The sequence below is a fragment of the Manis pentadactyla genome, chromosome 14, assembly GCF_030020395.1.
Source record: "Manis pentadactyla isolate mManPen7 chromosome 14, mManPen7.hap1, whole genome shotgun sequence".
Taxonomy (NCBI): domain Eukaryota; kingdom Metazoa; phylum Chordata; class Mammalia; order Pholidota; family Manidae; genus Manis; species Manis pentadactyla.
The window spans coordinates 3,386,460-3,413,791 of NC_080032.1; the positions used below are offsets into that span (position 1 = coordinate 3,386,460).

The 27,332-nt window shown below is 46.1% G+C and overlaps 1 protein-coding gene across 7 annotated transcripts in view; it reads left to right on the top strand.

The window, feature by feature from the left end:
- Nucleotides 1-27,332, top strand: part of LOC130680744 (protein HIRA) — a 98,329-nt gene that overhangs the window by 4,836 nt on the left and 66,161 nt on the right. The window contains exons 2-6 of one of the 7 annotated variants that reach the window (XM_057492012.1): nt 13,719-13,781; nt 15,073-15,135; nt 15,603-15,713; nt 16,952-17,042; nt 18,371-18,465. In XM_057492012.1, coding sequence (XP_057347995.1) covers nt 15,635-15,713; nt 16,952-17,042; nt 18,371-18,465 — 265 coding nt within the window. In that variant the 5' untranslated portion in view covers nt 13,719-13,781; nt 15,073-15,135; nt 15,603-15,634. Of the gene's footprint in view, nt 1-13,718; nt 13,782-15,072; nt 15,136-15,602; nt 15,923-16,951; nt 17,043-18,370; nt 18,466-18,717; nt 18,787-27,332 lie in introns of those variants that run through there. The other 6 variants (XM_057492010.1, XM_057492013.1, XM_057492016.1 and 3 more) reach the window with 6 other exon arrangements.

Here is a 27,332-nt window from a genome sequence, read left to right on the forward strand (position 1 = left end):
GATTAAGCAGTGAAGGGGAGAATGGACTGGGGGCACATCCTTGAGCACCTTGCTAGAAGCTTGGACTTCCTTCTGGGGATTTGCGGGGTGGGGACGTTGAGTATCTGAGGAGGCTGGATGTCACACCAGCCTGTGTCTCTGCAGGGCCCTGAGGGAGCAGGGGGCAGTTCCTGGGGTCTTGGTGAGGGATGATGAGGGAGACGGGCAGGTCTTTGGTGGTGGAGAAAAGAAGGCATGGGTAGGCACTGAGGACAGGGCAGAGGCAGTCAATTGTGTGTAGGTTTGGGTCACTCTCTGAGTTTATTTCTTTGGTATACTGGAGAAAGAGTAAGGATGAGGAACAGGAAATGGAGTTTTCTTAAACATTTTACTCTAAGAAATGGTTGAAAATCTGTTTTCACTTTATGAGAAGAATTGTAGTCATACAGCTGGGGAGGAACTCTGGGCAGCTCTGGTCTTGGCCACTGAGGGAACCTGATGCTACTGCTCTGATCTTGGGTCCTGTCGGTGACCAGGAAGAAGAGCTTTATCTGCCTTGCCCCCCCTTCTCCCCAGAGGCTGCTGTACCAGCCTGTTCACTCACAGTGTTGGCCATGGGCTGCAGAGGCTCCTAGCACAGTGAGCCATAGGTCTGCATGATGGGCTCACTCAGAGGCTCTTTGGGCTCCTAACCTGGCAAATTTTTTTGGAGGTGTGCTTGACGAGCCTTCTCTGGCACTTGGTTTTCGAGAGCTGTGCAGTTGTGGGGTATCATCAACACAGTGCTTTCAGGGAACCCGGTCAGGGACTTTGAGTCTTCCCCACTGGCCTGCTTGAGCCAGCTAGGTCACATGCCCTCTCTTATTCCAGTCGCTGTTGCCTACTGGCTTACACAGGGGAGGGTTCTGCTAGAGACCTCCCTGATAAAAACAAGCTCTCAGAGGGCAAGCTCTGCCTTTGCTCCTGCTTGAGTTCCAGGCCTACGACTGCATGGCACACCCCACAGTGGACTCTCTGTGAGTGTCAGACAAGTGTTGAATACTGGAATAAGACTGACAGCTCACAGTATCTGCTGCCCTTGGGTGGTAGAGTTGATTTGCTTCGTGAAACATCCTGTCTATCCCGGCTTGCTCTTCTAGTAGGTCAGACTTGCTGGTGGGATCTGCTGGGTATTCCAGTGATGCAGGGAAACATCCTGACCAGGCTCTTAATTAAGGGTTCCATTTACATAATTGTGTCCTGGAGCTTTCCATTTTAGGAAGGGGAGGAGAAGAAACAGAACAGATAGTAAATGGTTTAGAATACTTGGCAAAAAGAAAATTCATTTAGGTCACAACTTGTTGCTTTTAAAAACAATACCTGCCTTGGTGCATTAACCAACCTAGGACAGGTCAAGTCACAGGAAGCTGCCCTGGCCAGAGCCACTGTGGTGAGGGACACACAGGAGAGGTACAAGCCTCCTTTGAGGACCAGGAATGGCCCTTCCTAGGAGCATACTCCAGGTCTGCCGCGTCCTCCAGCAAAAGGTCCTGTGCAGCGGCACTGGGTAAATCCATCTGTTCAACAAATAATTAGTGCAAATTGTGCGCCAGGGACTGGGTGCTGGAAATGTTAAGGTGAACCAAGTGGCATTCCAGGATCTGTTGGGGAGCAGCATATGACGCATTCTTGCCAGTGAGACTGGGGACGAGTATCTGCCAGGGCTTTTTGTGTAAGCAGAAAAGGAGATGGAGAAGGAGAGCTTATTGGGATCACAGCAGACACCACCACCAAGAGCAGTTACAGAGAGGATCGGGGGGTTGGTGTGGGGAGAAACGGCAGAGAGCTGAGGGAATTGGGGGGATGGTTAAATGGGTGCTCTAGGAAAGCCTGAGTGAGAAGGTAACGTGTGAGCAGACTTCGTCGCAGGAAGCCGACTCCGAGCTGGAGAGTTTTGCATGCAGGAGAATTTGGGGGAATGTTCTCAGAACCCTGCCTGCAGGGGCATGAGGGAGGCAGGACTGGACCGGGAGACACTGAGCTACAGCACAAGGCAGCAGCAGCCAGAGCTGGCCTGCTGGGGCTCTGCAGCTGGGATGGCTCTCCAGAGGCACCCTGCACTGTGGTGAGGAGCCCAGAGCTCACGTTCCTGCCTCCACAGTCGTCCAGTGCCAGCCGTCCTGTGAAGGGGGCCTACATTGGTCAAAGCATTTCTTCCTCTGAGGGCAGGTCCCACCTGGGAAAGGACTTAGCTGGGAGCCCTCATAGGCTGCCGGTGCTCCCATAGTGCTTCATTCCTGGAGGGAGGGAACCTGGGCAGGGAACCACAGCATCTACCAGGAGGTGAGGAAGCAGCCATCTGAGGGAGGAGCAGACCCAGCAGAATCAACAGCTTGCCTGGCACTTTGAGGAATAGCAAGGATGTCTTGTGATTGGAGAGAGAACGAACAGCACAAGGCCAAGAGCACCAAGAGGGGAGTCCAGAGAGAACACCTGGTGGGCTGCTCAGAGGCCGTGATTCCCAGTGTGATGGGAGCAGAGGAGTAACATGATCTGATCTGGTGTTAGAGATCTTCCCTGCTTCTGCTTTGGGACAAGGCTGGGTGTGGGGGGAAGGGAGGGAGCTGGGGGACCCGTCAGGATGTAGTCATGATGATTCAGGCAAGAGGGGACCATTGTTTGGACCAGGGTGGTGATGGAGGTGATGGTGCTGGTGAGAAATGTTTAGATTGTGTGTGTGTGTTGAGGGGACAGTATACTTACTTACACATACATTTTTAAAGTATAATTTACATAGTGAAATGCACAGACGCTAATGAAGTATACAATTTGATGAATTTTAACAAATATAGTCTAACCTATTCCTCACTCAAGATAGGGAACATTTGCACCCCACCAGAAAATTTGGGTGACAGACATATTGTGAAGGGAGTCTCCAGGGTGGAAGTGAGGTGTGAGATGCGGGAGGATGGAAGGGTGAGTCCCACGGGAAGAGAAGCCTTGCTGTCCCCGTGGGAAGGAAGAGCCAGGATTCAGTGAGAAGGGTGTGGGGCCAGTGGGGCTGCCACCAGGGCCTGCCGCAAGCACACGTTTGGTGGGTGGCTTCTCTGCCTGCTCCCTTTTGGTAACATTAGAGCTCCCTTCCAGGGCTGTTAGAGGAACAAGACAAACACCTTTCTTTGTGGTTAGCAACAATTGTCATATAGAATTATATAGGATACATTCTGTAGTGTATGTGTATGCTGTGAGCATTTTGTGATTTGATGCTTTAAATTTGTAAAATGCACAATTATTTTTCTTATTATAAAAGTAATACTCAATTTAGGAAAAAGTAGAAAACTCAAAAAAGAAAGCAGATTGTTAAAACTTCTTATGTGGTCTTCCAGACCATTTGGGAAAAAAAACTGGATAACTTGGTGATCTTCACATTTTATTTATTATACATGCCACATTATTTAAAGAAATCTGAATTTTTTAAGACCTTAGCCAAATCCCTGACACCACAGCAAATCCAGGGTCTTATGTGTAGCTTCCCTTCAGACCTTGCATTGCTCATATTCCCTCAGTGGAATAGCTAAAATGTTGCTGTGCCTTTTCCCCTTACATAATATCTTGCACTCTTGTTATTTTTTTTCTTTTTCTTTTTGTGTTTACTTAAGGTGTCATTGACATACACTGTATTAGTTTCACATGTACATGATTTGATACTAGTTTGTATATATCAGACTGTGAAATGATCCCCACAGTAAATCTATTTAAAGTCCATCACCATACATTGTTACAGAATTGTTTTTCTTGCCATAGAACTTTAAAGATTTACTCTCTCAGCAACTTCAAATAGGCAATACAGTATTATTAATGATAGTTGCTCTCTTAATTGTGATTGTTGTTAAGCTAACAGATACTCCCTCCATGGGAATGTTCTTAATTGCTCTTAATTTTCTAAGGGAAGTGGGTGGAAGAGATGATTATATTTATAGAAATCCATTTTGCAAATAACTTTAAAGGAATAACTCCAAAAGTTGGAGGAAAAAAAGAATTAAGAAGAAATGGATACTAAGTTTCTTCTGTTTTGGTAACAAAACTTCCTGATTATATGTTGGCAGATGTTGCAGGAAAAGTGATTCAAGTCTGTAAATGATATGCCTACCCCTCTCTTCTATTTTAGTTCATGGTAACACACACGTATACGCGCGCACACACACACACACACACTCCTGTTGCGTGATTGCTGCAGCTATTTTAGTTCATGGTAACACATACACACACACACACACACACTCTCTCTCTCTCTCTCTCTCTCTCTCTCTCTCTCTCTCTCTCTCTCTCTCCGTTGCGTGATTGCTGCAGCTTCCTTCCTCTGCTGTTTTTTATTCTCTCACCACCTGACACCTATGAGATGCCATTGTAGTAGCACTTACTTAAGAAGACCAGAGAAGTTTTTATGGTCAAAAGCAGTAGAGATAGCAACAGATGGCTTTGTGAGCCAGCCAAGGTTGTGCTTCCCACCTGGAAGTGGCTGGTGACATCTGAGTTGCCACCTCAGGAGATGAGCCTGCCTTCCAAAGACTAAGAAACCAGTGACATTGGTGGTGTGTGGGGCCTCTGCTGCAGGCTTTCTCCAGCCATTAGCAACAATAAGTATTTTTTGAGTGCCTGCTATGTGCCAGGCCACTGCTCTAGGTACTGGGGGTGACTCCATGACTAGAATAGACAAAAATTGCCAAGCTCTTGGAGTTTGCATTCTGGTGGGCAGGAGGGTCAGACATAGGGAAATTACATAGTATGTAACAAATTGCTAAGAAAATATTGATCAGTATTACGGGGTTGGTTGTGCCAGGTTGGGGAAGTAATATTGTCAAGTAGAGTGATTAGTGTAGGCCTTGTGAGAGGGTGACATTAAGCGAAAACTGAAAGTAGGTAAGAAAAGAGCTTTGGTGTGTATCTGGGAGAAGAGGTTACAGCTGAGGAAAGAGCCAGGGCAGGGCGCTGGGTAGGAGCACATCCAGTGCAGCCTAAGAGCAGAGGGGGAGCCAGGGCACTAGATCAGAGATTGGGGTGGGGGCAGCCAGGAGAGCTGGGAGTGAGGTAGGCTTGTTGGTCTCTCCTGTCCCAGGGACGGCCTGCCCTGCTGTTGAGCAGGTGGCTTGTAGAACAGGTCGGGGTGAAAAGATGAGGAGTTCCGTGGTGGGGACGGGCAGGCTGCGAAGTCCGTTGGGCGGCTTGTAGAGGAGTTACCTGGACGTGAGAATGCTTTGGTGCGGGACTTTCTCCAGCAAGATCTCCGATTGTAAGATACGCACATTATAACCTGCACAAGAAAGGGATCGGTTTCATTATGACAGCCACTGGTGTTTTGATATTTATTATATAATTGCATACACATATATAGATTTTTAAAAATAGACCTTATGTACATGTGTATTTACTTCTGTGGATAAAATGAGAGTTCCTGTGGCCAGGATTCTCACCTGGCCCCGGCTGGCTCGCTCACTACGCACGTGTGAGCAATACATTGCTACTGACTCTATAGAAAGAGCTCCACCCAGTGCTCTGAGCGACAGGGTGGCACGGCTGCAAGGCTGCCGAAGAGCACAGCAGAGGCTAGAGTGGTGGCAGCGCCGAGGACAGAGGCCCAGAGGACAGCTGTGCGTGATGGCTGTGCGGACAGAGGGGCCCAGAGGCAGAGACTGACTTGCTGCATGCAGACTCGCTCTGAGTGAATGGGATTTTAGTGATTGACCTGCCACCGTGGAAATAAAAGTTGGGTATAACCTTTTCACCCCAGGAACGTTCCACTGTCATTTCATTGGTCACACTGAATCCATAGTGAACTTGCCAGGGGCTGAAACCGATTGGCAAGACAGCTTCCTAGTGCAGTAATTGTAGATTCACAGGCAGTTGTATGAAGTCATACTAAGAGATCCTTTGTACATTTTCCCAGTTTCTCCCAGTGGAGAAAAACTGTTGCAAAAAACATTGCACAACTACAATGTATTATTAAATTGACATCGACACAATTCCTCTGTCTTAATCAGATTTCCCCATTTTGGTTTGTACTCATTTGTGTGGGGGTGGGTGTTTAGTTCTACACAGTTTTCACCTGTGTAAGTTTGTGTGTCCATCACCATAGTCACAACATTGAATGGTCCTAAAATCTTTTATAATCATACCAACCTCCCTCCCATGCCCCTCCACCACTTATTTATTCATTTGGCTTGGTTTTGATTAGCATTTTTTTAAGTTGTGGTAAAATACACAGAACATAAAATTTACCATCTTAACTGTTTTTAAGTGTATAATTCAGTAGTGTTTACATTGCTGTTTAACCAATCTCCAGAGCTTTTCCATCTTGCAAAACTGAAACTGTGTACCTGTTAAACAGCAGCTCCCCATATTTCCCTCCCCGCCAGCCCCTTGCAAACACCATTGTAATTTCTATCTATGAATTTGACTACTCTAGAGACCTCATATAAGTAGAATCATACAGTATTTGTGTTTTTATGACTGGCTCATGTCAATTAGCATAATGTCTTAGAGGTTTGTTCACATTATAGCATGTGTCAGAATTTCCTTCCTTTTTAGATCTGAGTGATATTCCCTTGTATGAATGGAACACAGTTTGCTTATGCATTCATTCATCTGTGGACGCTTCAGTTGCTCTCACCTCTTAGGTATTGTGAGTAATGCTTCTGTGAACATGGGTTTATAAATCTCTTTGAGAGTCTGCTTTCAATTCTTTTGAATATATACCCAGAAGTGATATTGCTGGATCACAGGTAATTTCTATTTTTAATTTTTTTAGGATTTGCCAGACTGTTTTTCACAGTAGCCTTACCATTTTACATTCCCACTGGCAGTGCACAAGGGTTCCAATATCTCCACCTCATCAGCACTTGTTATTTTCTTTCTTACAGTAGTCATCCCAGTAGGGGTGAGGTAATACCTCATTCTGCTTTTGATTTACATTTCCCTGATAGCCAAGGATGTTGAGCATCTTTTCACATGCTTGTTAGCTGTTGTGTATCTTCTTGGAGAAATGGCTTTTCAAGTCCTTTGCCCATTTTTGTATCAGGTTTTTTGTTCTCTGTTACTGAGTTTTAAGAGTTCTCTGTATATTCTGGACATCAATCCTTTATCAGATACGAGGCTTACAAAGATTTTCTCCCATTCTGTGGGTTGCCTTTTTATTCTGTTGATAGGATCCTTTAGTGGGCAAAAGTTTTTAATTTTCAAGAAGTTCAGTTTGTCTATTTTTTTCCTCAATACCTGTGCTTTTGGTATCATCTAAAAAATCATTGCCAAATCCAATGTGATGAAACTATTCCCCTGTGTTTTCTTCTAAGAGTCCTACAGTGTTAAGTTTTACATTTTGGGTCTTTGATTCATTTCGAGTTAATTTTTATATAAATTTGTGAGTCAAGGGACCAGCTTCATACTTTTGCATGTGAAATCTAGTTTTCCCAGCACCATTTGTTGAAGAGACTGTCCTTTTCCTATTGAATGATCTTGACACCCTTGTCAAAAATCACTTGACAACCTATTCAAGGTTTTATTTCTGGGCTGCCTATTCTTTTCTATTGGTCTGTACATCTATCTTCATAGCAGTAACACACTGTCTTGATTACTGTAGTTTTGTAGTAAGTTCTGAGATCAGGAAGTATGAAACCTCCAACTTTGTTCTTTTTCAAGATTCCTTTGGCTATTCAGGGTACCTTGAGATTCCATAAGAGTTTTTAGGATTTTTTTTTTTTAATTTCTGCAAAAAATGTCACTGTGGTTTGATAGGGATTGCCTTAAATCTTCAAAGCTTTGGATATTATTGATGTCTTAACAATATTAAGTTTTCCAGTTCCTGAACATGGGATATCTTTCCATTTATTCATGTCTTAATTTCTTTCAGCACTGTGTTTTAGTTTTTAATGTACAAGGCTTTGGCCTCCTTTGTTAAGTTTACTTATAAGTATTTTTTTCTTTTGGGTTCTAGTTTAAGTAGAATTGTTTTCTTAATTTCTTTTTTGGATTTTTCACTATTAATATATAGAGGTGCAACGAATGTTTGTTGATTTTGTATCCTTCAACTTTACTAAATTCATTGATTTAGGATTTTCTACATATGAGATCATGTCTTTTGCACCCACCTTATATTTTAACACTGTTTTGTAGTTTCTTTTTTCACTTAATAAATGTTTCCAACATTTTTTCATGTTTCATTTTAAATTACCAATCACCAAGATTTGTTAAAACCGAGTATTATTGGGTTATACAGGAGAAGTATTTCCAGAAACAGCGCACAGTGGGTGAAGGCCTCGACTTCCCCAAGCTTCCATTCCAGTGGGACGTACTCCTGTTTGTTCCATTCAGATCTGCCCAGTAACTGTCAGAGCAAAAGGCCAGAGACAGAAGCCCATACCAAAGGTCCCAGGGCCACTGAGGGGCCGGCCACTCTCACCTGTGCCCTCCCTGCGTCTTTCTCTCTGGCCAGCAGCTCTGTTCCCTGTTTAAATTCCTCATTTGGGCCTCGAGGGATCTTGCCCCCGATGCAGTGGAGGAGGAGTCCACCTGGGCGCACCCTGCCGCAGCCCAGCCTCCATGACTTACCTGCACTCCGGCAGGATGGAGAGCGCTCGCGCTGCCATCGTCAGATTGGCAGCCCCCAGACTGGAGACAGTGGCCCGCTGTCAGGGCTCTGTGGGGAGAGTGACAGCAGGGTGCTGCATGTGGGCAGGGGGGTCCAGGAAGGGGTCCCGGAGAGGTGGCTCAGAGGCTGAGACCTGAGGAGGACGTGCTGCGGTGCGTGTTCAGGGAGAGGGGCTGCCCACCTTCCTTCAGAGGTTACCTGGTGGCTCTAGGGCCCAAGGAGTGTCTTAAATTACCTTTTGTCTCTGTCTCTGTACAAAGAAAGGCCAAATGCTGGGGGCGTTTGGGACCTCGTCTTCCTCATCCTGCCATGCCACAGAACTTCTCTAACTAGTCAAGCCATAAGATTTCCCTCCTCAGCTCTACCTCAAAGAACCCTTGGCAAAAGGAAACCCATTCCCACCAAAGGAATGTGCGCTGCTCACTCCTCGGATCTGAAAGGTCTAGTGTTGGAAGGAGGTTGGGAGCAGCACCTGTCGGTGGCTTTGGGTAGGGCCGTGCCATATTCAGTCTGTGGCACATAACCAGGAGAGGACACAGTGCCAGTTAACATTGGTCACAGCTCTCACCAAGGCAATCTTCATCTCAGAAATGGTCACATGTATAAAACATGCATATGTACCTTGGAAGCAACATGACACAGCTTCTAAATCTGTCCCCATAAAGTGCTTATAAGGGTGAAAGTGTCCACTCCAGTTTGCAGATGAGAAAACTGGTGTTTGGAAAGAGAAAATAACTTAGTCAAAGCTGCATAGCTGGTAAGCTGCAGGGCTGACGAGTCAACCCAGGGGTATTTACTGCTAAAACCTAGGCCTTTTCCCAGCCCTCACCTCTACCTTCACCTGGAGCCTTGAGGGCGACTTAACAACTAAGGTCCAAAATGTGAATCTGAACGTGGCATCCCTTGCTTCGGAGGTAGCTGTAGGAGAAGGTCCGCACTCCTCAGGGAGCCTTGGCAGGCCCTGCCCGTCTCGCCAGCTGCTCTCCTTGCACCTTCCTTCACAGCAGCGTGTTGGGCTCACTCCTGAGTCCGTGTCTCCTCTGCCTGAAAACCCCTCCCCTGCTCTTCTGACAGACTCCTCCTCAACCTGCGGGAATCACTTCAGCTGTGATTTCTGCAGGAAGTCCTGGACCAAATTAGGTGGCTTTCTGCCTGTGCAGACATCAGTCCCTGACTGGGCTGATCACTGAGGTTTGTATGATCATCTGCATTCTGGGAGCTTCCTGAGGGTAGGCTGAGCCTTCTGTAACCTTCACTTACTGCTTAGCCCAATATCAGCCTCCTAGTTGGTGACCACAGGGAGGATGAATGAGCACCCAGCCAGCTGATGCTGCATGTGGGTGTGCTGGGAAGGGTTAGGCTGTGATTGGTGCCCATGCAGCTGAGCCCCTCCACTCAGTGTGGCTAGGCTCTAGATGCTCTGGGGGAGTGAAGCTGGCCTGTGGCTTACAGGTAAGTGGATTTGAGGTGCTTCTTGAGGATATATGTAAAAAGTATCTCCCAGTCTTAAGGAACTGGAAAGCACCGTGCTGGTGGGGTGGGTGCTCCTCCTGGCTGGCCTCCATACTGATGCCCAGATAGCCAGAACATTTTTGTTCCATGCTCTAAATGATAAATGCCCAGCTCAAGTGATTTAGGCAGAAAAGTGAATGAACTGGCATTTTGAGTTATCTCTTGTTGTATAACAAACTACCCTAAAACTTGCTGGGGTAAAACAATAGCTTTTCTATCATTCGTCTGTGCTTCTGAGACTTAGCAGGGCCCAGTGAGGAGAGCTCATCTCAGTCCTGTGCAGAATCTGCTGGGATGGCTCAAGCAGCCTGGGGCTAGAACAGCCTACCCTGAGTCCTGTGTCAGGACCTTGATTGTCACTGTGGTCTGGATTCTTTGGTCCTCTCTGCATGTGGCCAGCTTGGGCCTCCTCTCAGCAGAGTGGTCTTGGGGTACTTGAGCTTCTTACCCAGCAACTGACTTTATCCAAGGGCCAAAGTTGAACTTCAGGACCTTGTTTAGGCTTAAGCCCAAAACTGAAACAGTGTCACATTCTGTCAGTTAAACAGGTCACAGAGTCAGCCCACATTCAAAGAAAGGGAAGCACACAAGGGCAGGAGTCCTGGGAGAGGTGGTTCACTGGGGCCTCCTGAAGTAGCCAAGTAGCAAATCTCCCACACAGACTTGAGGGACTGAGGTGTCCAGGGCGATCGATGCTCAGCATAGCAAGTCCAGGGGTGCAGAGGAGGTCAGCAGGATCCTGTACGCGCTCTGGCTCCCTGCTTCACTCTTCACCTGTGTGCACTGCATCCATTCCTCCAAGCAATGTCATCTGACCCTCACAGCAGCTCTTGGTGTGCCCCCACCCTACCCAGCTTAACTCGGAGGGGCAACATATCCCAGAATTTAAAGCCTCTGGCTCTGGAGCAGACAGCTATGTGACTTTGGGCCTAACCTCTCTTGTGCCTCAGTTTCCCCCATTCTGTAAGATGAGGTGTCAGGACTGTCCACCTCAGAGGGCAGTGTGAAATTTGAATACCCTGGGCCGTGCCGCCTGCAGGGTTGGAGGGGCACAGCAGACACTCAGGAGAGCAAACTGCAGGCTGGAGAGGCAGAGCTCCACAGGACTTACCCAGCGTGGCTCCTGCCCAGGTACCAGCTGGCACCTCCAAGGGCGGCCCGCCGCAGCTTCTCAGAAGCCCTGGGCCAAGATGACAGTGCTGCAGGGGTCAGGACGCCTGCCGCTGTCCTCACAATGCTTAGAGACGCCTGCTCCTCTGACTTTTACAAGGCTCTTGTGGTGCTGATTGCTCGCTGTCCTCCGGTGCCTGGCAGGATTCTGAGCTTCCCTCAGTCTCAGCACTGGGTGCCATGGCCTGTGTAGCTCAAGGCTGGGCCCTCAATCCTGACTGTCCTTTCTTCTTTCTCAAGGCTTTCCCATGAAGTCCTTCTCATGGCCCAAATGGGCAAGAAACCTACCTTCTCGCTACTGCTTTGCTCCCAGCTCCTTGGCCTGTGGGAAGGTGTGGCACAATCTAGTAGCAGCATGTTGGACCCTGGCTTATCACATGTAGCAGCCTCCTGGCCAGGAAGGTGCAGGCTTGCCAGTGTGGACTGAGTGCATAGGCAAGGGAGCACTCCTCTGAGCACTTTCAGTCCTCACCTGTGTTCTCCGCACCTGCTGCACTGTGTAGGGTTTCTCTGCATGCTCCCCTTGAAGATAGAGATGGAGCCGACTAGGGTCTGGCCATCCAGGCTATGGAAGAGGAGTCCCTGGCATAGCTCTCCCGCCACAGGCCTCTGTGAGTGCCCTCCATTGCTGGGTCTCCCTTGAAGCTCTGTAGAGTGCTGAGCTATGCTGGGGCTTGTCTTTTGAACCCTTGGAGTGACAGCTCAGAGCAGACCAGGGCTGAGTTTTCTGTGTGTTTGGAACAGCTCTGAGCATACTGCTTGTGCTCTCGGAGGACAGCTGGCAGCTGCTTGGCTGAACTTAGCCTGCTACTGTAGAGCTCTGGCTCTTGGCTATGAGCCTGGAGGTGACAGGGGCTCAGGAACCAGGCTGCCAACATGATGATGACAGGGGCCTATTGTGATAGTCTTTGTTGGAATTCAGTAAGTACTAGAGATGAAATAATATATGGTGTGATTTCCAAACTTTTCTAGGGTTTCTACTTGTTCCCTGAGACAAGGGTACTTGCATTTAGCACGCCTGCTCACTAAGGCCTTTCACGGCTGTTTCCCCCACTCTCATGTAATGATCAGTAAGAAGGAGAACCCTTTTACCCTGGTCTTGTGGAAACTCATGTTCGATTTGACTGTAGGGGTGTGACTCTCTGCAAGAAGCTGAAGTGAGCTGGGTGCTGCTTGAGACCCATGCTGGCCATCGCCTTTTTGGTGTCAGCATTTGATTCTCCACACTTGGATGGGAACCGTGGCAGGACTTTTAGCTCTTAGGCAGTCACAGGCTGCCCCTGCCCCTGCCCCTGCCTGTTCTTACTGTCATGTGAGTCCAGAGCTGGTAACCCTCCCCCAGCACCCACGCCATCTTCTCTTAGGTAGCAGACAGAGCATCCTCGACCGAGAGACTCCTTGGCAGTCGCCCCATGTCTGTATCAATGATTGCTGATGTTCAGTTCATTGTCAATCATCACGTGTCTAATCTGTTACTGAACAAATATTACTGAACCACCACTCACCAGGCCCATGCTAGAAGATGAAGAAGTGGTGATGAACTGGACAGTGATTGACATGCCATTCTTAACCTGGAAGCAGATCCAGGAGCCAGACCAGTGTTCACAGGGCATAGGCCCCAGGATTGCTTCCACAGTCTGCTGGCCTTTGAGCTCCTCTGGTGCTTTTGCCAGTCTGGTCCCTCCAGCTTCATGGGCTCCTGGTGTGGGGTTGGGCCCGCACTGAGCCTTATGAGGACTCTAGGAGCTAGTAGCCACAGCTCTTCCCTCTGCAAAGACTAAACATCTAGATGAACACAATGGCACATACCGTAGAGGAGGTTCAGCCAAAGGAAATGCCTAGAAGGCCGACTCTCCAGGGGCTTCAGAGCAGTCCAGATGTGCAGGAGGGCTTTGGGGAAGCAGAAGCATGACAAGGGGAGCAGTGCTTGTGCGTTGGGGCCACTGGTCCTACCTGGCTGTCTGCCAGCCAGGTAAAAGGGCCCCATGTCTAGGCTGTCAGCCAAGTGCAGATCTGTAGGATGGGGAGGGGGCAGAGGCATAGGCCCTGTGCCTCAGAGCTGTGTTCATGGACAGCTCGGAGCCTTTACACACATGCAGCTCCAGGAGGTGGCAGGCTTTGCCCATGGACCTCTGCAGTTGCCCCAGGGACCGGGGGGCTCACTCAGGTGTTCTAGTGACAGAGTATTTTCTCCCACGTTAGACTTTCAGTTTAATGTGACTTGGAGCTTCTTCCAGCAGTTTATACTTGAACTGAAACTGTTAAATCATTCCACCCTTACAGATAATTTATTGGTAGCTTACTATTTTTTCCCAGGAGCAATGATTAGAGGTGTCACTTGAATAACCAATGTTCTAAAATTTTTGAGTCTAGCTCTTCTCCAGTGAACAAAAGCCAAGGTAGATGTTGTGTTTTGTTTTGCTTTTTTTATTTCCAGGCAAGCCAATTTTTTCAGTTGATATTCACCCTGACGGGACCAAGTTCGCAACTGGAGGACAAGGTACGTTCATGGAATCACGGAGTGTGCTCACAGCCCTGCGCCTGGTTGCCATTGAGCTGAAGAGAGAATACTTGCTGTTTTTCAGTATGGGTGTGACTCAGTTAAAATGTATAGTTATAATATGTTAATCTGAACAAGTTAAATCAAAATCCTTTTTTGGCCCTAGTGTGCTTGCTCTCTATAAATGTTTTTGTAGTGGGTGTGTCTTTCTAATTTCTACTTACTGGGTTAATAATAAAATCAGTTTGCATCCCCGAGCCCCAGCTTACTGAGTGCGGAAAGTGGTAGGTGGTCCCATGGACAAGCTGCAGCCCCAGAAGCAACAGGCCGGCTCCTTGTCTAGTTTCTAGCAGCATTTCTCATCTGGGAAAGGTAGGAAGTAAGTCACTACAGAGGCAGTTGTGTCGTCATTAGGCCCATTTTCTGGGCTGAAAGGAATTGAACTGGGCTAGAGAGCAAGTACACTGGGCAATAAAAACGTCCACATGATTTGAAAATAGGGTCCATATTGTCACCAGTGTGCTTCATCCAGTGTCTGTTGCAGTATTGCAAAAACACAGCTCTGTTTGGAAAGACAAAGTCATTGCTCAGGCCAAGACTCCAAGATGCATCTGTGGTGACACAACGTAGCATTCCCACAGAGCCTGGCCCCAGCAGCTTCGCCCCAGCACAGGGTCTTTGGGTGGAGGCCTCCCTGGCCAGCACCTGGACAGGAACTCTTTGAGTTCTGGATCCTTTGGCCAGGTGCTGCAGGAGGGGTTGCCTGCAGACTTCCTGCTGCAAGGGCACACAGGGGCGCTATCGGGCAGCGAGACTGTGGTGGTTCATGTGCTCTGGGCTGCACCTGAGAGGCGCTCACTCGTGTCTCCTGGAACCACTGGACTTTGCTGGGGGACAGGGTTTTCTTCTCATCCACAAGAAGCATTCTTCTCACTCTACTCTGCATAATGAGGTTAAGGAGAGTTGTTCAGGAAACATTTTTGCATACTGGCCCCAAGAGGCAATTTCAATTATGCCTTATGGTAATTCTGACATGTCCATTTCCAGATATTATTGGGTTTTGCTCGTCTACAATAGACAGTTAAATGAGGGGCTGGGCTTCTGTTAGTTATCAGTAATGGAAAGCTTAGAATGAGAAATCAATGCTAAAATGCATAGATGTATTTTTTAACAGAGTGCTGCATCAGCTTGTGACCATAGGAATCCTAAATGCCCTCTTCGGTTGATCTCCCATCTTAGGTGACAGCAAAGGGCAAATAAGAAAGTAATGAGCCCTTTTTCCTGTGTTCAGGGCACATTTCAAACCTGGCTCCCAAAGTGTCCAGTTAGCTGTGGAAACAGCCGTGGACTCCAGGTAGCACCTGGAGGGGGAGGGAAGTGCTGGAGAGACGCAGTGTCTCCTTGGCTGCTGCTAGGGTGCCCAAGCACAGTCCTGAAAGGGTCCTGGGACATCTGCTTTTCCGCCTCTTCATTTTACGGAAGAGGAGTCTGAGTCCTGTGCAGGGACGAGGACCTTCTAGGGGTTCCAGGGGATACTGATTAGAGGCCAGATCAGAGCTTGGTCCCCTCCTGATTTCCAGTCCAGAGTTCTTTGTGAGGTCAGGTTGGCCTCAGCCTACTACTAAACCCACATGCATTTTTATCCCCATTAGCACTGTGTTTCTCCATCTTTTCCATAAGAGATATTAGTAATTCAAATGCAGTCTCCTCCGATTTAGTCAGTTGTGACATGTGAAAGCTAAGTGAGAAGTACATCTCATAGTTAATATCAGTATCCTATTTCTACTTGCACATTGAGTTATTTCTGTTCCTTCATTCCAGGACAGGATTCTGGGAAGGTTGTGATCTGGAATATGTCTCCAGTCCTCCAGGAGGATGACGAGAAGGATGAAAATATTCCCAAGATGCTCTGCCAGATGGACAATCACTTAGGTATTACAGAGTGGCCCTTTGCAGGCTTTGCGTGTTGGCAGAGTGCCCAAGGTTAGCACATGTGTTTGTAATTAGAAAGATAAGGCCCCGTGCGGCGGTAACTGCCCTCGGCCTGCTGTCTGAAGGCACAGATGTTGGCTGCACACCTGGGTGAGTTACTCGGCAGAAGATTCGGCCCGCCCACAGAACCGTCTTTGGACAGTCCGCAGGTACCTCTGGTGATTTCCTGCTCATGAGTCGTTGCTGCCTGATTCCGTGGGGCTCTGGGGCAGCGGCCTGGAGGCAGGAGGGCTCTGGGGAAGGGCATGTTACGGAAAACTAACTCACCAGAATGTCTCACACTGCCACTGTCTCTCTGAGGCCCTCTGCCAGGATCCTCAGTGGCCATCGGACAGGGTGGTCTCCTTTCCTGTGTTAGCGCCGTAGTTTCCCACCCCTGAGCGTCAGGGTGACTGTATCCGGCTCTGGTTTCCAACCTAGCTGCCCCCTGAAGTGCTCCATTACAATTACTTCCCCTTCCTTTGCTCTGTACGTTCTTGCTCTCCCAACATGCCTCTCAGTGTCCTCTGACCTGGAAGTCATTTACAGGCCGCGTGCGGGCCACAACTTGAATAATGTCCCTCGTATTGCAGGGCTCCCAAAGGCCGAGCTGTGAGTGCTCCCAGAGACTCCGACCCACTGGGGAGCTGGGAGGCTGGGGTGGTCCTGCTGGCCTTAGCTGTAAGTGCAGAGCCAGCCAACCTGTAATGCTGACAAGCTTGGAAAGTCTGAATTTAAAAGGACTGACAGGTGGGATAAAGTCAGAGTTTTATGCTTTACCAAGCTGCTCCCCCAAAAGCTCTAAGAAAGGCTTCTCAGTCTTTTTAGCACATGCTATCATTTCAAGAATTACTGCTACTCAGTACATCTTATCATTAGACAGCCCTTTGAAGTAATGATATTTAGTTATTTATCAGTTTTCATAGAAATAAACCTCCTAGTGAATGTTTCATCCAGCACTAATCCTTCTCAGACTGTGTAACCTCTCCCCATCCAGGTTCTGCTCTGGCCATTTGTTATTACAGCACAGATAGGTTAGTTTTTGAACAGATTATCCTTCTAGGGCTCTCAACACAGTAGATGCCTTGAATAGATTAGAGAGATTAGATTTTATAAACCCTTTGCATCTTGCCAAACTCTGCATAAAGCAAATGGGCATGACTATGGATTTTCATCACCCTATTTTTTTTTCTTCCCAGCATGTGTGAACTGTGTGCGGTGGTCAAACAGTGGGATGTATTTAGCTTCTGGGGGAGATGACAAACTGATTATGGTGTGGAAGCGGGCTACGTAAGCATCATTTTCCTTTCTTCACATTTTACTTTTAGAAGCTTCTTTGCTGGTCTTTATTCACAGTCACTTTTCCCCGCCCTGCCCTCAAGTCCCCAGAGCTCCAACTTCATAAGTAGCAGGAAGCACACATAGACCAGGGGCAGCTGGGGCCTCACCAGGGAGCTGGGAGGCTCCCACCTGCCTGGTGACCTGTGCAGCTGCCCCCCCCGTGTGGCTGCAGGGCTTCCATCTGAGAGGAAGGCTGGTCCCTTCCAGTGCTGACAGTGGCGGCTTCATTTGTTTTGTTCTTCAAATGAAATTTCCCAACAAATGGTTAGAAATTGCACCCTGATGGCATCCAGGGCAGGGGATCCAGAGCCCAGCCCCTCTGCCATTTACCTTATACTCTGTCAGCCTCACCCTGGGGCTTAGGAAGTTCCCCTTGAAAGGCCCTGTTCTGCACCCACAACAAACTGACCATTACCTGGAAAACTATCTTTCTTTAAATAGGCAGAGCCTCTCAGGCTGGGTTCCGGGACTCTGTTCCATGACCAGCTCTCTTGGTGACTCTGGAGGCCAGTCAGACCCTACCCCACACTGCCGAGCCAGAGCAGTCCTGTGGCCATGGCTATGAGGGCAGAGGCGCGCTGCCGCCCTTCCCCTCTCAGCTACTCATCGAGCTCTTCCTGTGGGAGTGTAAAGAGTCCTATGGAAGCAACAACTGTTAGCAGAGGCTCTGCGCAGCGGTGGTGTCCTCACTGCCTCCATGAGGGCGCAGCTGACTGCTCATCTGGCAGGAGCTAGTACCTGTGGTTCCAGAGCTTTCTGCCTCTGGTGTTAAGGCACAGGTGTCCAATTCATTACAAGGGGGCTTAAAAAATACTGTTAATTTTGCTATTTTAGCCAATATAAAATATTTAGAATCTGATTTGGAAAATTGAAAACATAATCACAGTCCCACCACCTGAAAAAAGCCTCAGTTAATATTTTGGGATTTTTCATGTGTACCCTTCTGACCCATTTTCCATGCCTAGATGATATCCATGTTACATGCAGTTTTTCTTTACATAGTGGTATCATACTGTATATAGTGCCCTGTGTTTTTCACTTAATTATATATTGTGAACATTATTCCATGCATCATAAGATTTGTGATGGCTGTGTAGTGTTTCATCAAGTGCATGGATCATAATTGACTTAATCAGCCCCTGTTCCAGTTTGCTGTTTTCCAACCATTGTTTGTTTTTGCTCTTTTCTGTCTGCCATGATAAGCCATGCTGCAGCAAGCATCCTGTGCAATGCCCGAAGCATTCCCGGAGTACCTCTCTGACTCCTCTCTCACACAGGTACATTGGCCCCAGCACTGTGTTTGGCTCCAGTGGTAAGCTTGCCAACGTGGAGCAGTGGCGTTGTGTCTCCATCCTCCGGAGTCACTCAGGCGGTGAGTGGGGCTGCCTGTTGGGGTGGGCGGCCCCGGCAGCTGTCTGAGATGAGCAGCAACACCTCCACGGCTCCCCTGTACTCTTGTGGTCCTTACAGCAGCCCTGTGCTGGGCTGTCCCCCCCGTCACCATCGGTCACACCCTGCCTATCCCTCAAGGTCTGTGCAGTCACTGTCCCCGCTGCCCTTCTCCAGCTGCATTCAGTGCCCCACTCCTGCCCTCATGGGGTATATGTTTATATCTTTAATGTAGAACTCCCCACGTTCTGCTGTTTATCCTGGTGAACTGAATCACTACCTTCATCAGTGGATCACTAAGTCCGTAAGCACACTTTATTTATTCCACAGAAACCAGCACACGGGGGCCCAATGAAAAGTTTTTACTTGACCTTGAATATGTTTGCAAAGTATTTAACAGACTTGGAATGAAAAGGGACACATTTTGTAGACTGGAATGAAGAGGAGGAAGGTTGATCGATAGAGTCTACAGCTATATGCTGCACTCTTAGATAGATGACAGGGATACCAGACTGAATATAATGTAGTCTTATCTCAGAAAGCCTGTGGTCTAGCCTGGGAATGGCCTGAAAGGTTTCCAAGGCAAGGGGACAGAAAGGTTTGGTGCAAATGGTGAGTCGGCAGCATTTTACCCCTGCTGGATCTCTCCATACAAGGCAGGGAGCCGCACAGCATGGGCTGGCTGAGTGTGCAGCAGCCAGGTTGTAGAAGACTCACACTCCCTGTTAATGAGGGTAGCCTTTATCATGGAAGAGTCGGAGCCATTAACAGCTTTGAACATAAGGGGAAGATCATCTGACAGCTGTGTGGAAATGGAGGTGGTTTCAGGGGTTCAGGTGAAAACTGCAAGGCTGGACTAGGTCTGTGATGACTGGGCTAGAGGAGAGGAGACTGGAGAGTTCCTCAGAGAGCAAGGGTAGAGGTGAGGGAGATTCCTAACTGGGCGCCTGGATAGCCAGCGATGTCCTTTACTGACACCATAGTGACCACAGGCTTGTAGGGATAGACGCCAGTCGGTGTAGCCCTGGGGAGGAATGTCATGGAGAATTGAGCCCAGAGCACTGGGGGAGACAGGGAGGGAGAGAGAGGCTTAGAGGGCATCCTGTGTAACCATTGGTATATATGCTCAACAAATACTCTGCACGCACTTTCAGTGGAGAACAAACCCACCTCTTGGTGACCACAAATTTATTCCACATTTTTGAAAGCTGACAGAGTAGTATTGTGTTGTTGGCAATAGTAAAAATGTGTAACTTACCCTTACTTATTTTCAGCTGCTCACAGTTGAGTCTAGTGAGCTCACAGCCTGGGCTTCTCTGGAACTCAGAGAAAGTGTCTGTGAGGATGTTCAGGTGTGGCGTGGGGCTTCAAGGACAACTTTTATGGGGCCTCTGACCTTAGACTCAGGCTGAGCCCTAACCTTGACCTCTCTCCTGGCCTCCCACTCCAGGGCTCTCCTTTGCCAGGAGGGGGGTTGTCCACCCTCAGCAGGGGTACCTGCCACTCCTTCTTCAGTGGCCCTTGTAGCAGGTGTGGGCAGGACCATTTGCAATGAACAAGTCAGTTACAAAGCAGAAATTAAATGAATAGAAAGCACTGAGTATTTGAAAGCAAAGTGTGAAAAACATATACTTGGCATATTTAATCAAGGGGTTAGAAGAGGAAACCTAGACAAAACTAGAAGTAAAAGGTCTAGGAAAACATTTAACCTAAGGAAAAAATTATCACTAACCCAAAAAAACATAGTAGTAAAGAAATATAAATTTCTAGAAAATTTAAATTTTCAAAATTGATACCATAGGGTTAGGAAAATCTGAACAAAATAGTAACCAATGAAGAAATTGGAAGCTGCCTTCAGAAATGATTCCTGATCCTAAAGTACATTGATGTGTTGTTTCAAGCTTTTAAGACAATTAATCCAGAACTTAGAAACATTTATTTTTCAAAAGAAACTTTAACTCTGGGTTTCCAATTCCAAAGCTTAATGAAAATAAAAATGAAACAAAAGCAAAACAAATATGAATAAAGATAGAAAAATCTGAATACTAATGTATTTAATAACATTTGAAAACTATTTTGACTAAATATAATGGAAGAGTTTTATATAAAGGCAATCTAACAATATAACTTAATATACTAGGAGGTTAAGTATGAAAAGCCAGAGTCATCTTAGATAATTCAGCATCAATTCCTAAAAATAATGCTTTTGTGAAAATGGCCATAGAAAGCTATTTCTGTAACATGATGGAGTTCTATATCTTTTCCAAACCAATGGCAAATATAGTTCACAATCAAGCCTTATTTATATCAAGGAAAGACAAAGATGGGTGCTGTCACTTCGTTTGTTACTTTGGAATTTCTGCATTAGAATTAAATAAATCAAAAGAAGGTAGACACAGTGGCAAACAATACAAAAGTGAGACGATATGAGTATGGCATTGTTGTATATCAACAAACCTAAAGGAATGAGTGCATAGAACTTATAACATTGAAAAGCACTTAGGACTAATGAAAATGAGTCATTGGATGTGTGTCATAGAGGAAAATGTTTAATTATTTATCTTTCACTAAGAATAACCAATTAGAATAATAATGAAAGGAGAATCCTTACACAGTAAGGTCAAAAATTGTAAATGCCCAGAAATAATCTTACCAAGAAATAAATGAGATTTCTAAGATTTAAACCACAAACTTTTTTTGAAAAATATAAAAGACCACTTCATAAATGGAAAGAATGAATAAAATAAAGACATTATTTTTTTCCCAAATTAATATCTATGATTGAGCACCTGACATGTTCCATGTACTCTTCTATCCTTAGGGAGTTTACGTTCTTTTTAAGAGGGACAGACAATGACTAGTCATGTAAGATACTAAAGATAAGTGCCAAGAAGCAAAATAAGGCAGGGTTCTCAAGGAGGGCCAGGCAGAGAAGGTGACGTCCAAGGGGAGACCAGATAAAGTTTAGGGGACAACTGTGGGGACATCCAAGGAGCTCTCCAGGTGGAGGGAACAGCCAGGGCCACAGCCCTGGAGCATAGACAGGCGCTTAGTGTGTTCAGGGAACCAGTAGGGCTAGGACAGAGGGAGGGCAGAGGGCAGGAGAGCAGGGATGGGCCATCTCCGAGTGAGCAGAGGACTGAGGAGGCCTGTGGCAGCTGTGTGGAGTCCATACTGTGGGGGGCTAAGGGCTGCACCCAAGAGACCAGCGAGGAGGCTGCTCATAACCTAGGTGAGAAATGATGGCAGTTTGGACCTGGGTCAGAACGATGGAAATCAGGAAACGTCAGGTGCAGATTTCCTGGAGGACGGCATACGGGGTGTGAGACAAGCAGAAAAATCAGGATGGGATGGTGGCAAGGATGCGGTTGTGTGTGGGCAAGACAGAAAACGTTTGCTGGGAAAAATGTTTAGAAGGGGTTTTGGACATGTTTGCATTGCCTAAGCAGCAATATAAGAGGACTTGCCAGTGTAGGCACTTGGGTATGTGAGTTGGGCATGGGTGAGAAGTGTGGGTAGGAACAGAAAACAGGGGCAGAGCCTTGGGGCTAGCATTGATGAGGAACCAGCAAAAGAGGCTGAGATGGAAAGACTAGTTCAGATAGTGGCAAGAGCTTTTGAAGGAGAAGAGAGCGAGCAGCCTCCCTTGTCTCAAGGTCAGGTGAGGGTGGAGGATTGGCCATTGGTCACGGCATGGACGCTGCTGGTGGCCGTGTTGGGTTGAAGCCAAATTGGAGGGTCCTCAAGAAAGATGAAGGGGAGGACAGAGCTGGACTAGACCATGCTGGGCTTTGTCATGTGCCTGCGAAGACATAGGAGATGAGCAGAGGGCAGCAGTGGAGCTGTGAAGGGCGAACTGCAAGCCAGACAGGGAGACAGTAGACAGTGGGAGTCCTATGGTGCCAGGGGGCCAAGGAGCCTGACAGACCCACTGGAGCTGAGCGTGAGCTGGAAGCACCGAGTTGATGGCAGGAGTGGGGGAGGGTTGGCGTCGAGAATGGGTTGCAGTGACTTGTCAGGGAATGAAAGGCTGAGGTAGTGGATGCCAGGGTCATTGGAGGAGGAAGAGAATTTTAAGGATCCAGGAGCCTTGGGTGTTAGAGGAGGCATCTTGGAATCACGAAGAATGGTGACGGGAGTGTTGGCTGGAATGACTTTGACCACAAACTTAACTCTTCAAGTGCAGGGAGGATCTCTAACTTTTCAAGTGTGTAGATGTGCTATGGGATGGAGAGAGAAACGGTATAGTCTGAAGACTGGCTTTCTTCCGTCTGGGGTTTGGGGAGAAAATGTTGTCATGTGTGGATTTATTGCATAACTCAGCAGTGACTCCAAAAGGCATCTGGAATGATAAGTCAGGCTGTGAAAGAAATCATTCACAGGATTAAAGATGGCAGTGTGAGAGGAGAGATAGAGGCTTCCTCCTAAAACTGGATACAATTAGAAAATATAGTTGGCGCAACTAATCCTGAGAGAGCAACAGGAAAGAGGACAGCGCCAGACTGCACACACCTGGAGAAAAGAGCAGACCTCATGGAACAGGGTAACATACCAAAGCTGTGGCCAGGCAGGACCCGAGCCCTTCCCCCACCCCAGCTCACCAGCGGGAGGAAGAGAAACGGAGCAGGGAGAGAGTGGAAGGCCTGGGACTGCTGAATACCTAGCTCTGGAGATCTGCTCTGGGAGCACAAACCTACATTTCATGGTGCTTTCATGATACTCGCATGATTATGGGGTTGGAAAGTTAATACAGGCAGAGTTCCTGGAGAGACTGAGATCCCAGCTGCTTGTGGAAAGCAGAGATCTATATCTGGCTGCTCTGGGACAAAAGCTTATACCTGTGTGCACGGCCCACCGGCTCAGGCAGTGGAGACAGGCACAGCAGATGGGAGGTGGGCAATATCTCTTGCCTCCCCCCAGGCACCAATACTGCTCCCCTGCGAACCCCGACTTTGCTTCAGGGGCTGAGCAGCTCCAGAGACTACAGCTTCTGAGCACTAGAGGGCGCCGTATACAAACATGAAAGGCCAAAGGAACCTGCTCCAGAGTAAAATTAATATAACTCTGGAGAAAGATGATATGGACCTCATAACTCTTCCTGAAAGGGAGTTCAAAATAAAAATCCTCAACATACTAATAGAGGTACGAAAAGATATCCAAGAACTCAGGAATGAATTCAGGTCGGAGATCCAATCGTTGAAGAGCACGATGGAGGGTATTAAAAACAGGCTGGATACGGTGGAGGAGACGATAAATGAAATAGAAACTAGAGAAGAGGAATACAAAGAAGCTGAGGCACAGAGAGAAAAAAGGATCTCTAAAATGAAAGAACATTGAGAGAACTGTGACCAATCCAAACGGAACAATATTCGCATTACAGGGTTACCAGAAGAAGAAGAGAGAGAGAAAGGGATAGAAAGTGTCTTTGAGGAGGTAGTTGCTGAAAACTTCCCCAGTCTGGGGAAGGAGATAGTGTCTGAGGCCATGGAAATCCACAGATCTCCCAACACAAGGGACCCAAGGAAGACAACACCAAAACATGTAGTAAAAAATTGGCAAAGATCAAGGATAAGGACAGACTGTTAAAAGCAGCCAGAGAAAGAAATAAGATCACATAGAAAGGAAAGCCCATCAGGCTAACATCAGACTTCTCAGCAGAAACCTTACAGGCCAGAAGGGAGTGGCATGATGTATCTAATGCAATGAAGCAGAAGGGCCTGGAACCAAGATTACTTTATCCGGCAAGATCATCATCTGAATCTGAAGGAGGGATTAAACAGTTTCCAGATAAGCAAAAGCTGAGAGAATTTACCTCCCACAAACCATCTCTACAGTCTATTTTGGAGGGACTGCTATAGATGGAAGTGTTCCTAAGGTTGAATAGCTGTCACCAGAGGTAATAACCACAGTAAAGAAAGTAGAACAGCTAATTACTTAGTAAATGCAAAATTAAATTAACTATCCCCAAAGTCAATCAAGGGAAAGACAAAGAATACAGGATATGATACCTAATATATAAAGAATGGAGGAGGAAGAAAAAGGAGGAGAAAAAGAAAAGAACCTTTAGATTGTGTTTGTAACAGCATATTAAGTGAGTTAAGTTAGACTCTTAGATAGTAAGGAAATTAACCTTGAACCTTTCGTAACCACGAATCTAAAGCCTGCAATGGCAATAAGTACATACCTATCAATAATCACCCTAAATGTAAATGGACTGAATTCACCAATCAAAATACACAAAATACACAAAATACACTGAATGGATAAAAAAACAAGACCCATCTATATGCTGCCTGCAAGAGACTCACTTTAAACCCAAAGACATACACAGACTAAAAGTGAAGGGATGGAAAAAGATATTTCATGCAACTAACAGAGAGAAAAAAGCAGGAGTTGCAATACTTGCATCAGACAAAATAGACTTCAAAACACAGAAAGTCACAAGAGACAAAGAAGGACATTACATAATGATAAAGGGGTCAATCCAACAAGAAGATATAACCATTATAAATATCTATGCTCCCAACACAGGAGCACCCACATATGTGAAACAAATACTAACAGAATTAAAAGGGGAAATAGAATGCAATGCATTCATTCTAAGAGACTTCAACACTCCACTCACTCTGAAGGACAGATCAACCAGACAGAAGATAAGTAAGGAGACAAAGGCACGGAACAACACAATAGAACAGATGGACCTAACAGACATCTACAGAACTCTACACCCAAAAGCAACAGAATACGCATTCTTCTCAAGTGCACACGGAACATTTTCAAGAATAGACCACATACTAGCCCACAAAAAGAGTCTCAGTAAATTAAAAAATATTGAAATTGTACCAACGAGTTCCTCAGATCACAAAGCTATGAAACTAGAAATAAATTACACAAAGAAAATGAAAAATCCCACAAACACATGGAGGCTTCACAACATGCTCCTAAATAACCAATGGATCAATGACCAAATAAAAACAGAGATCAAGCAATATATGGAGACAAATGACCACAATAATTCAACACCACAAAATCTGTGGGACACAGCCAAGGCCATGCTCAGAGGAAAGTATATTGCAAGAAGAACAATGCCATATAAGCAGTCTAAATTCACAATTAATGAAACTAGAAAAAGAACAACAAATGAGGCCCAAAGTCAGTAGAAGTCAGCACATAATAAAGATTAGAGCAGAAATAAATAAAATTGAGAAGAATAAAACAATAGAAAGATTCAATGAGAGCAAGAGCTGGTTCTTCGAGAAAATAAACAAAATAGATAAACCCCTAGCCAGACTTATCAAGAAAAAAAGAGAGTCTACACACACAAACAGAATCAGAAATGAGAAAGGAAAAATCACTACGGACACCACAGAAATACAAAAAAATTATTAGAGAATACAATGAAAAATTATATGCTAACAAACTGGATAACCTAGAAGAAATGGACAACTTTCTAGAAAAATACAACCTTCCAAGGCTGACCAAGGAAGAAACAGAAAATCTGAACAGACCAATTACCAGCAACAAAATTGAACTGGTAATCAAAATCCTACCTAAGAACAAAACTCCTGGACTAGATGGCTTCACCTCTGAATTTTATCAAACATTTAGTGAAGACCTAATACCCATCCTCCTTAAAGTTTTCCGAAGAGTAGAAGAGGGAATACTTCCAAACTCATTCTATGAAGTGATTCTATGAGGCCAGCATCACTCTAATACCAAAACCAGGCAAAGATACCACAAAAAAAGAAAATTACAGACCAATATCCCTGATGAACATAGATGCAAAAATACTCAACAAAATATTAGCAAACCGAATTCAAAAATACATCAAAAAGATCATCCATCATGATCAAGTTGGATTTATGCCAGGGATGCAAAGATGGTACAACATTCGAAAATCCATCAATATCATCCACCACATCAGCAAAAAGGACAAAAACCACATAATCATCTCTATAGATGCTGAAAAAGCATTTGACAAAATTCAGCATCCATTCATGATAGAAACTCTCAACAAAATGGGTATAGAGGGCAAGTACCTTAACATAATAAAGAACATATATGACAAACCCACAGCCAACATGATACTTAACAGCGAGAAGCTGAAAGCTTTTCCTTTAAGATCAGGAACAAGACAAGGATGCCCACTCTCCCCACTTCTATTCAACATAGTACTGGAGGTCCTAGCCACGGCAGTCAGACAACACAAAGAAATAAAAGGCATCCAGATTGGCAAGGAAGAAGTTAAACTGTCCCTGTTTGCAGATGACATTATATTGTACATAAAAAACCCTAAAGAATCCACTCCAAAACTTCTAGATCTAATACCTGAATTCAGCAAAGTTGCAGTATACAAAATTAATACACAGAAATCTGTGGCATTCCTATACACTAGCAATGAACTAGCAGAGAGAGAAATCGGGAAAACAATTCCATTCACAATTACATCAAAAACAATAAAATACCTAGGAATAAACCTAACCAAGGAAGTGAAAGACCTATACTCTAAAAACTGCAAGACACTCATGAGAGAAATTAGAGAAGATACCAATAAATGGAAACACATCCCATGCTCATGGATAGGAAGAATTAATATTGTCAAAATGGCCATCCTGCCTAAAGCAATCTATAGATTCAATGCAATTCTTATCAAAATACCAACAGCATTCTTCAACAAACTAGAGAAAATCGTCCTAAAATTCATATGAAACCACAAAAGACCTCGAATAGCCAAAGCAATCCTGAGAAGGAAGAATAAAACGGGGAATTACGCTCCCTAACTTCAAGCTCTACTACAAAGCCACAGTAATCACGATAATTTGGTACTGGCACAAGAACAGACCCATAGAC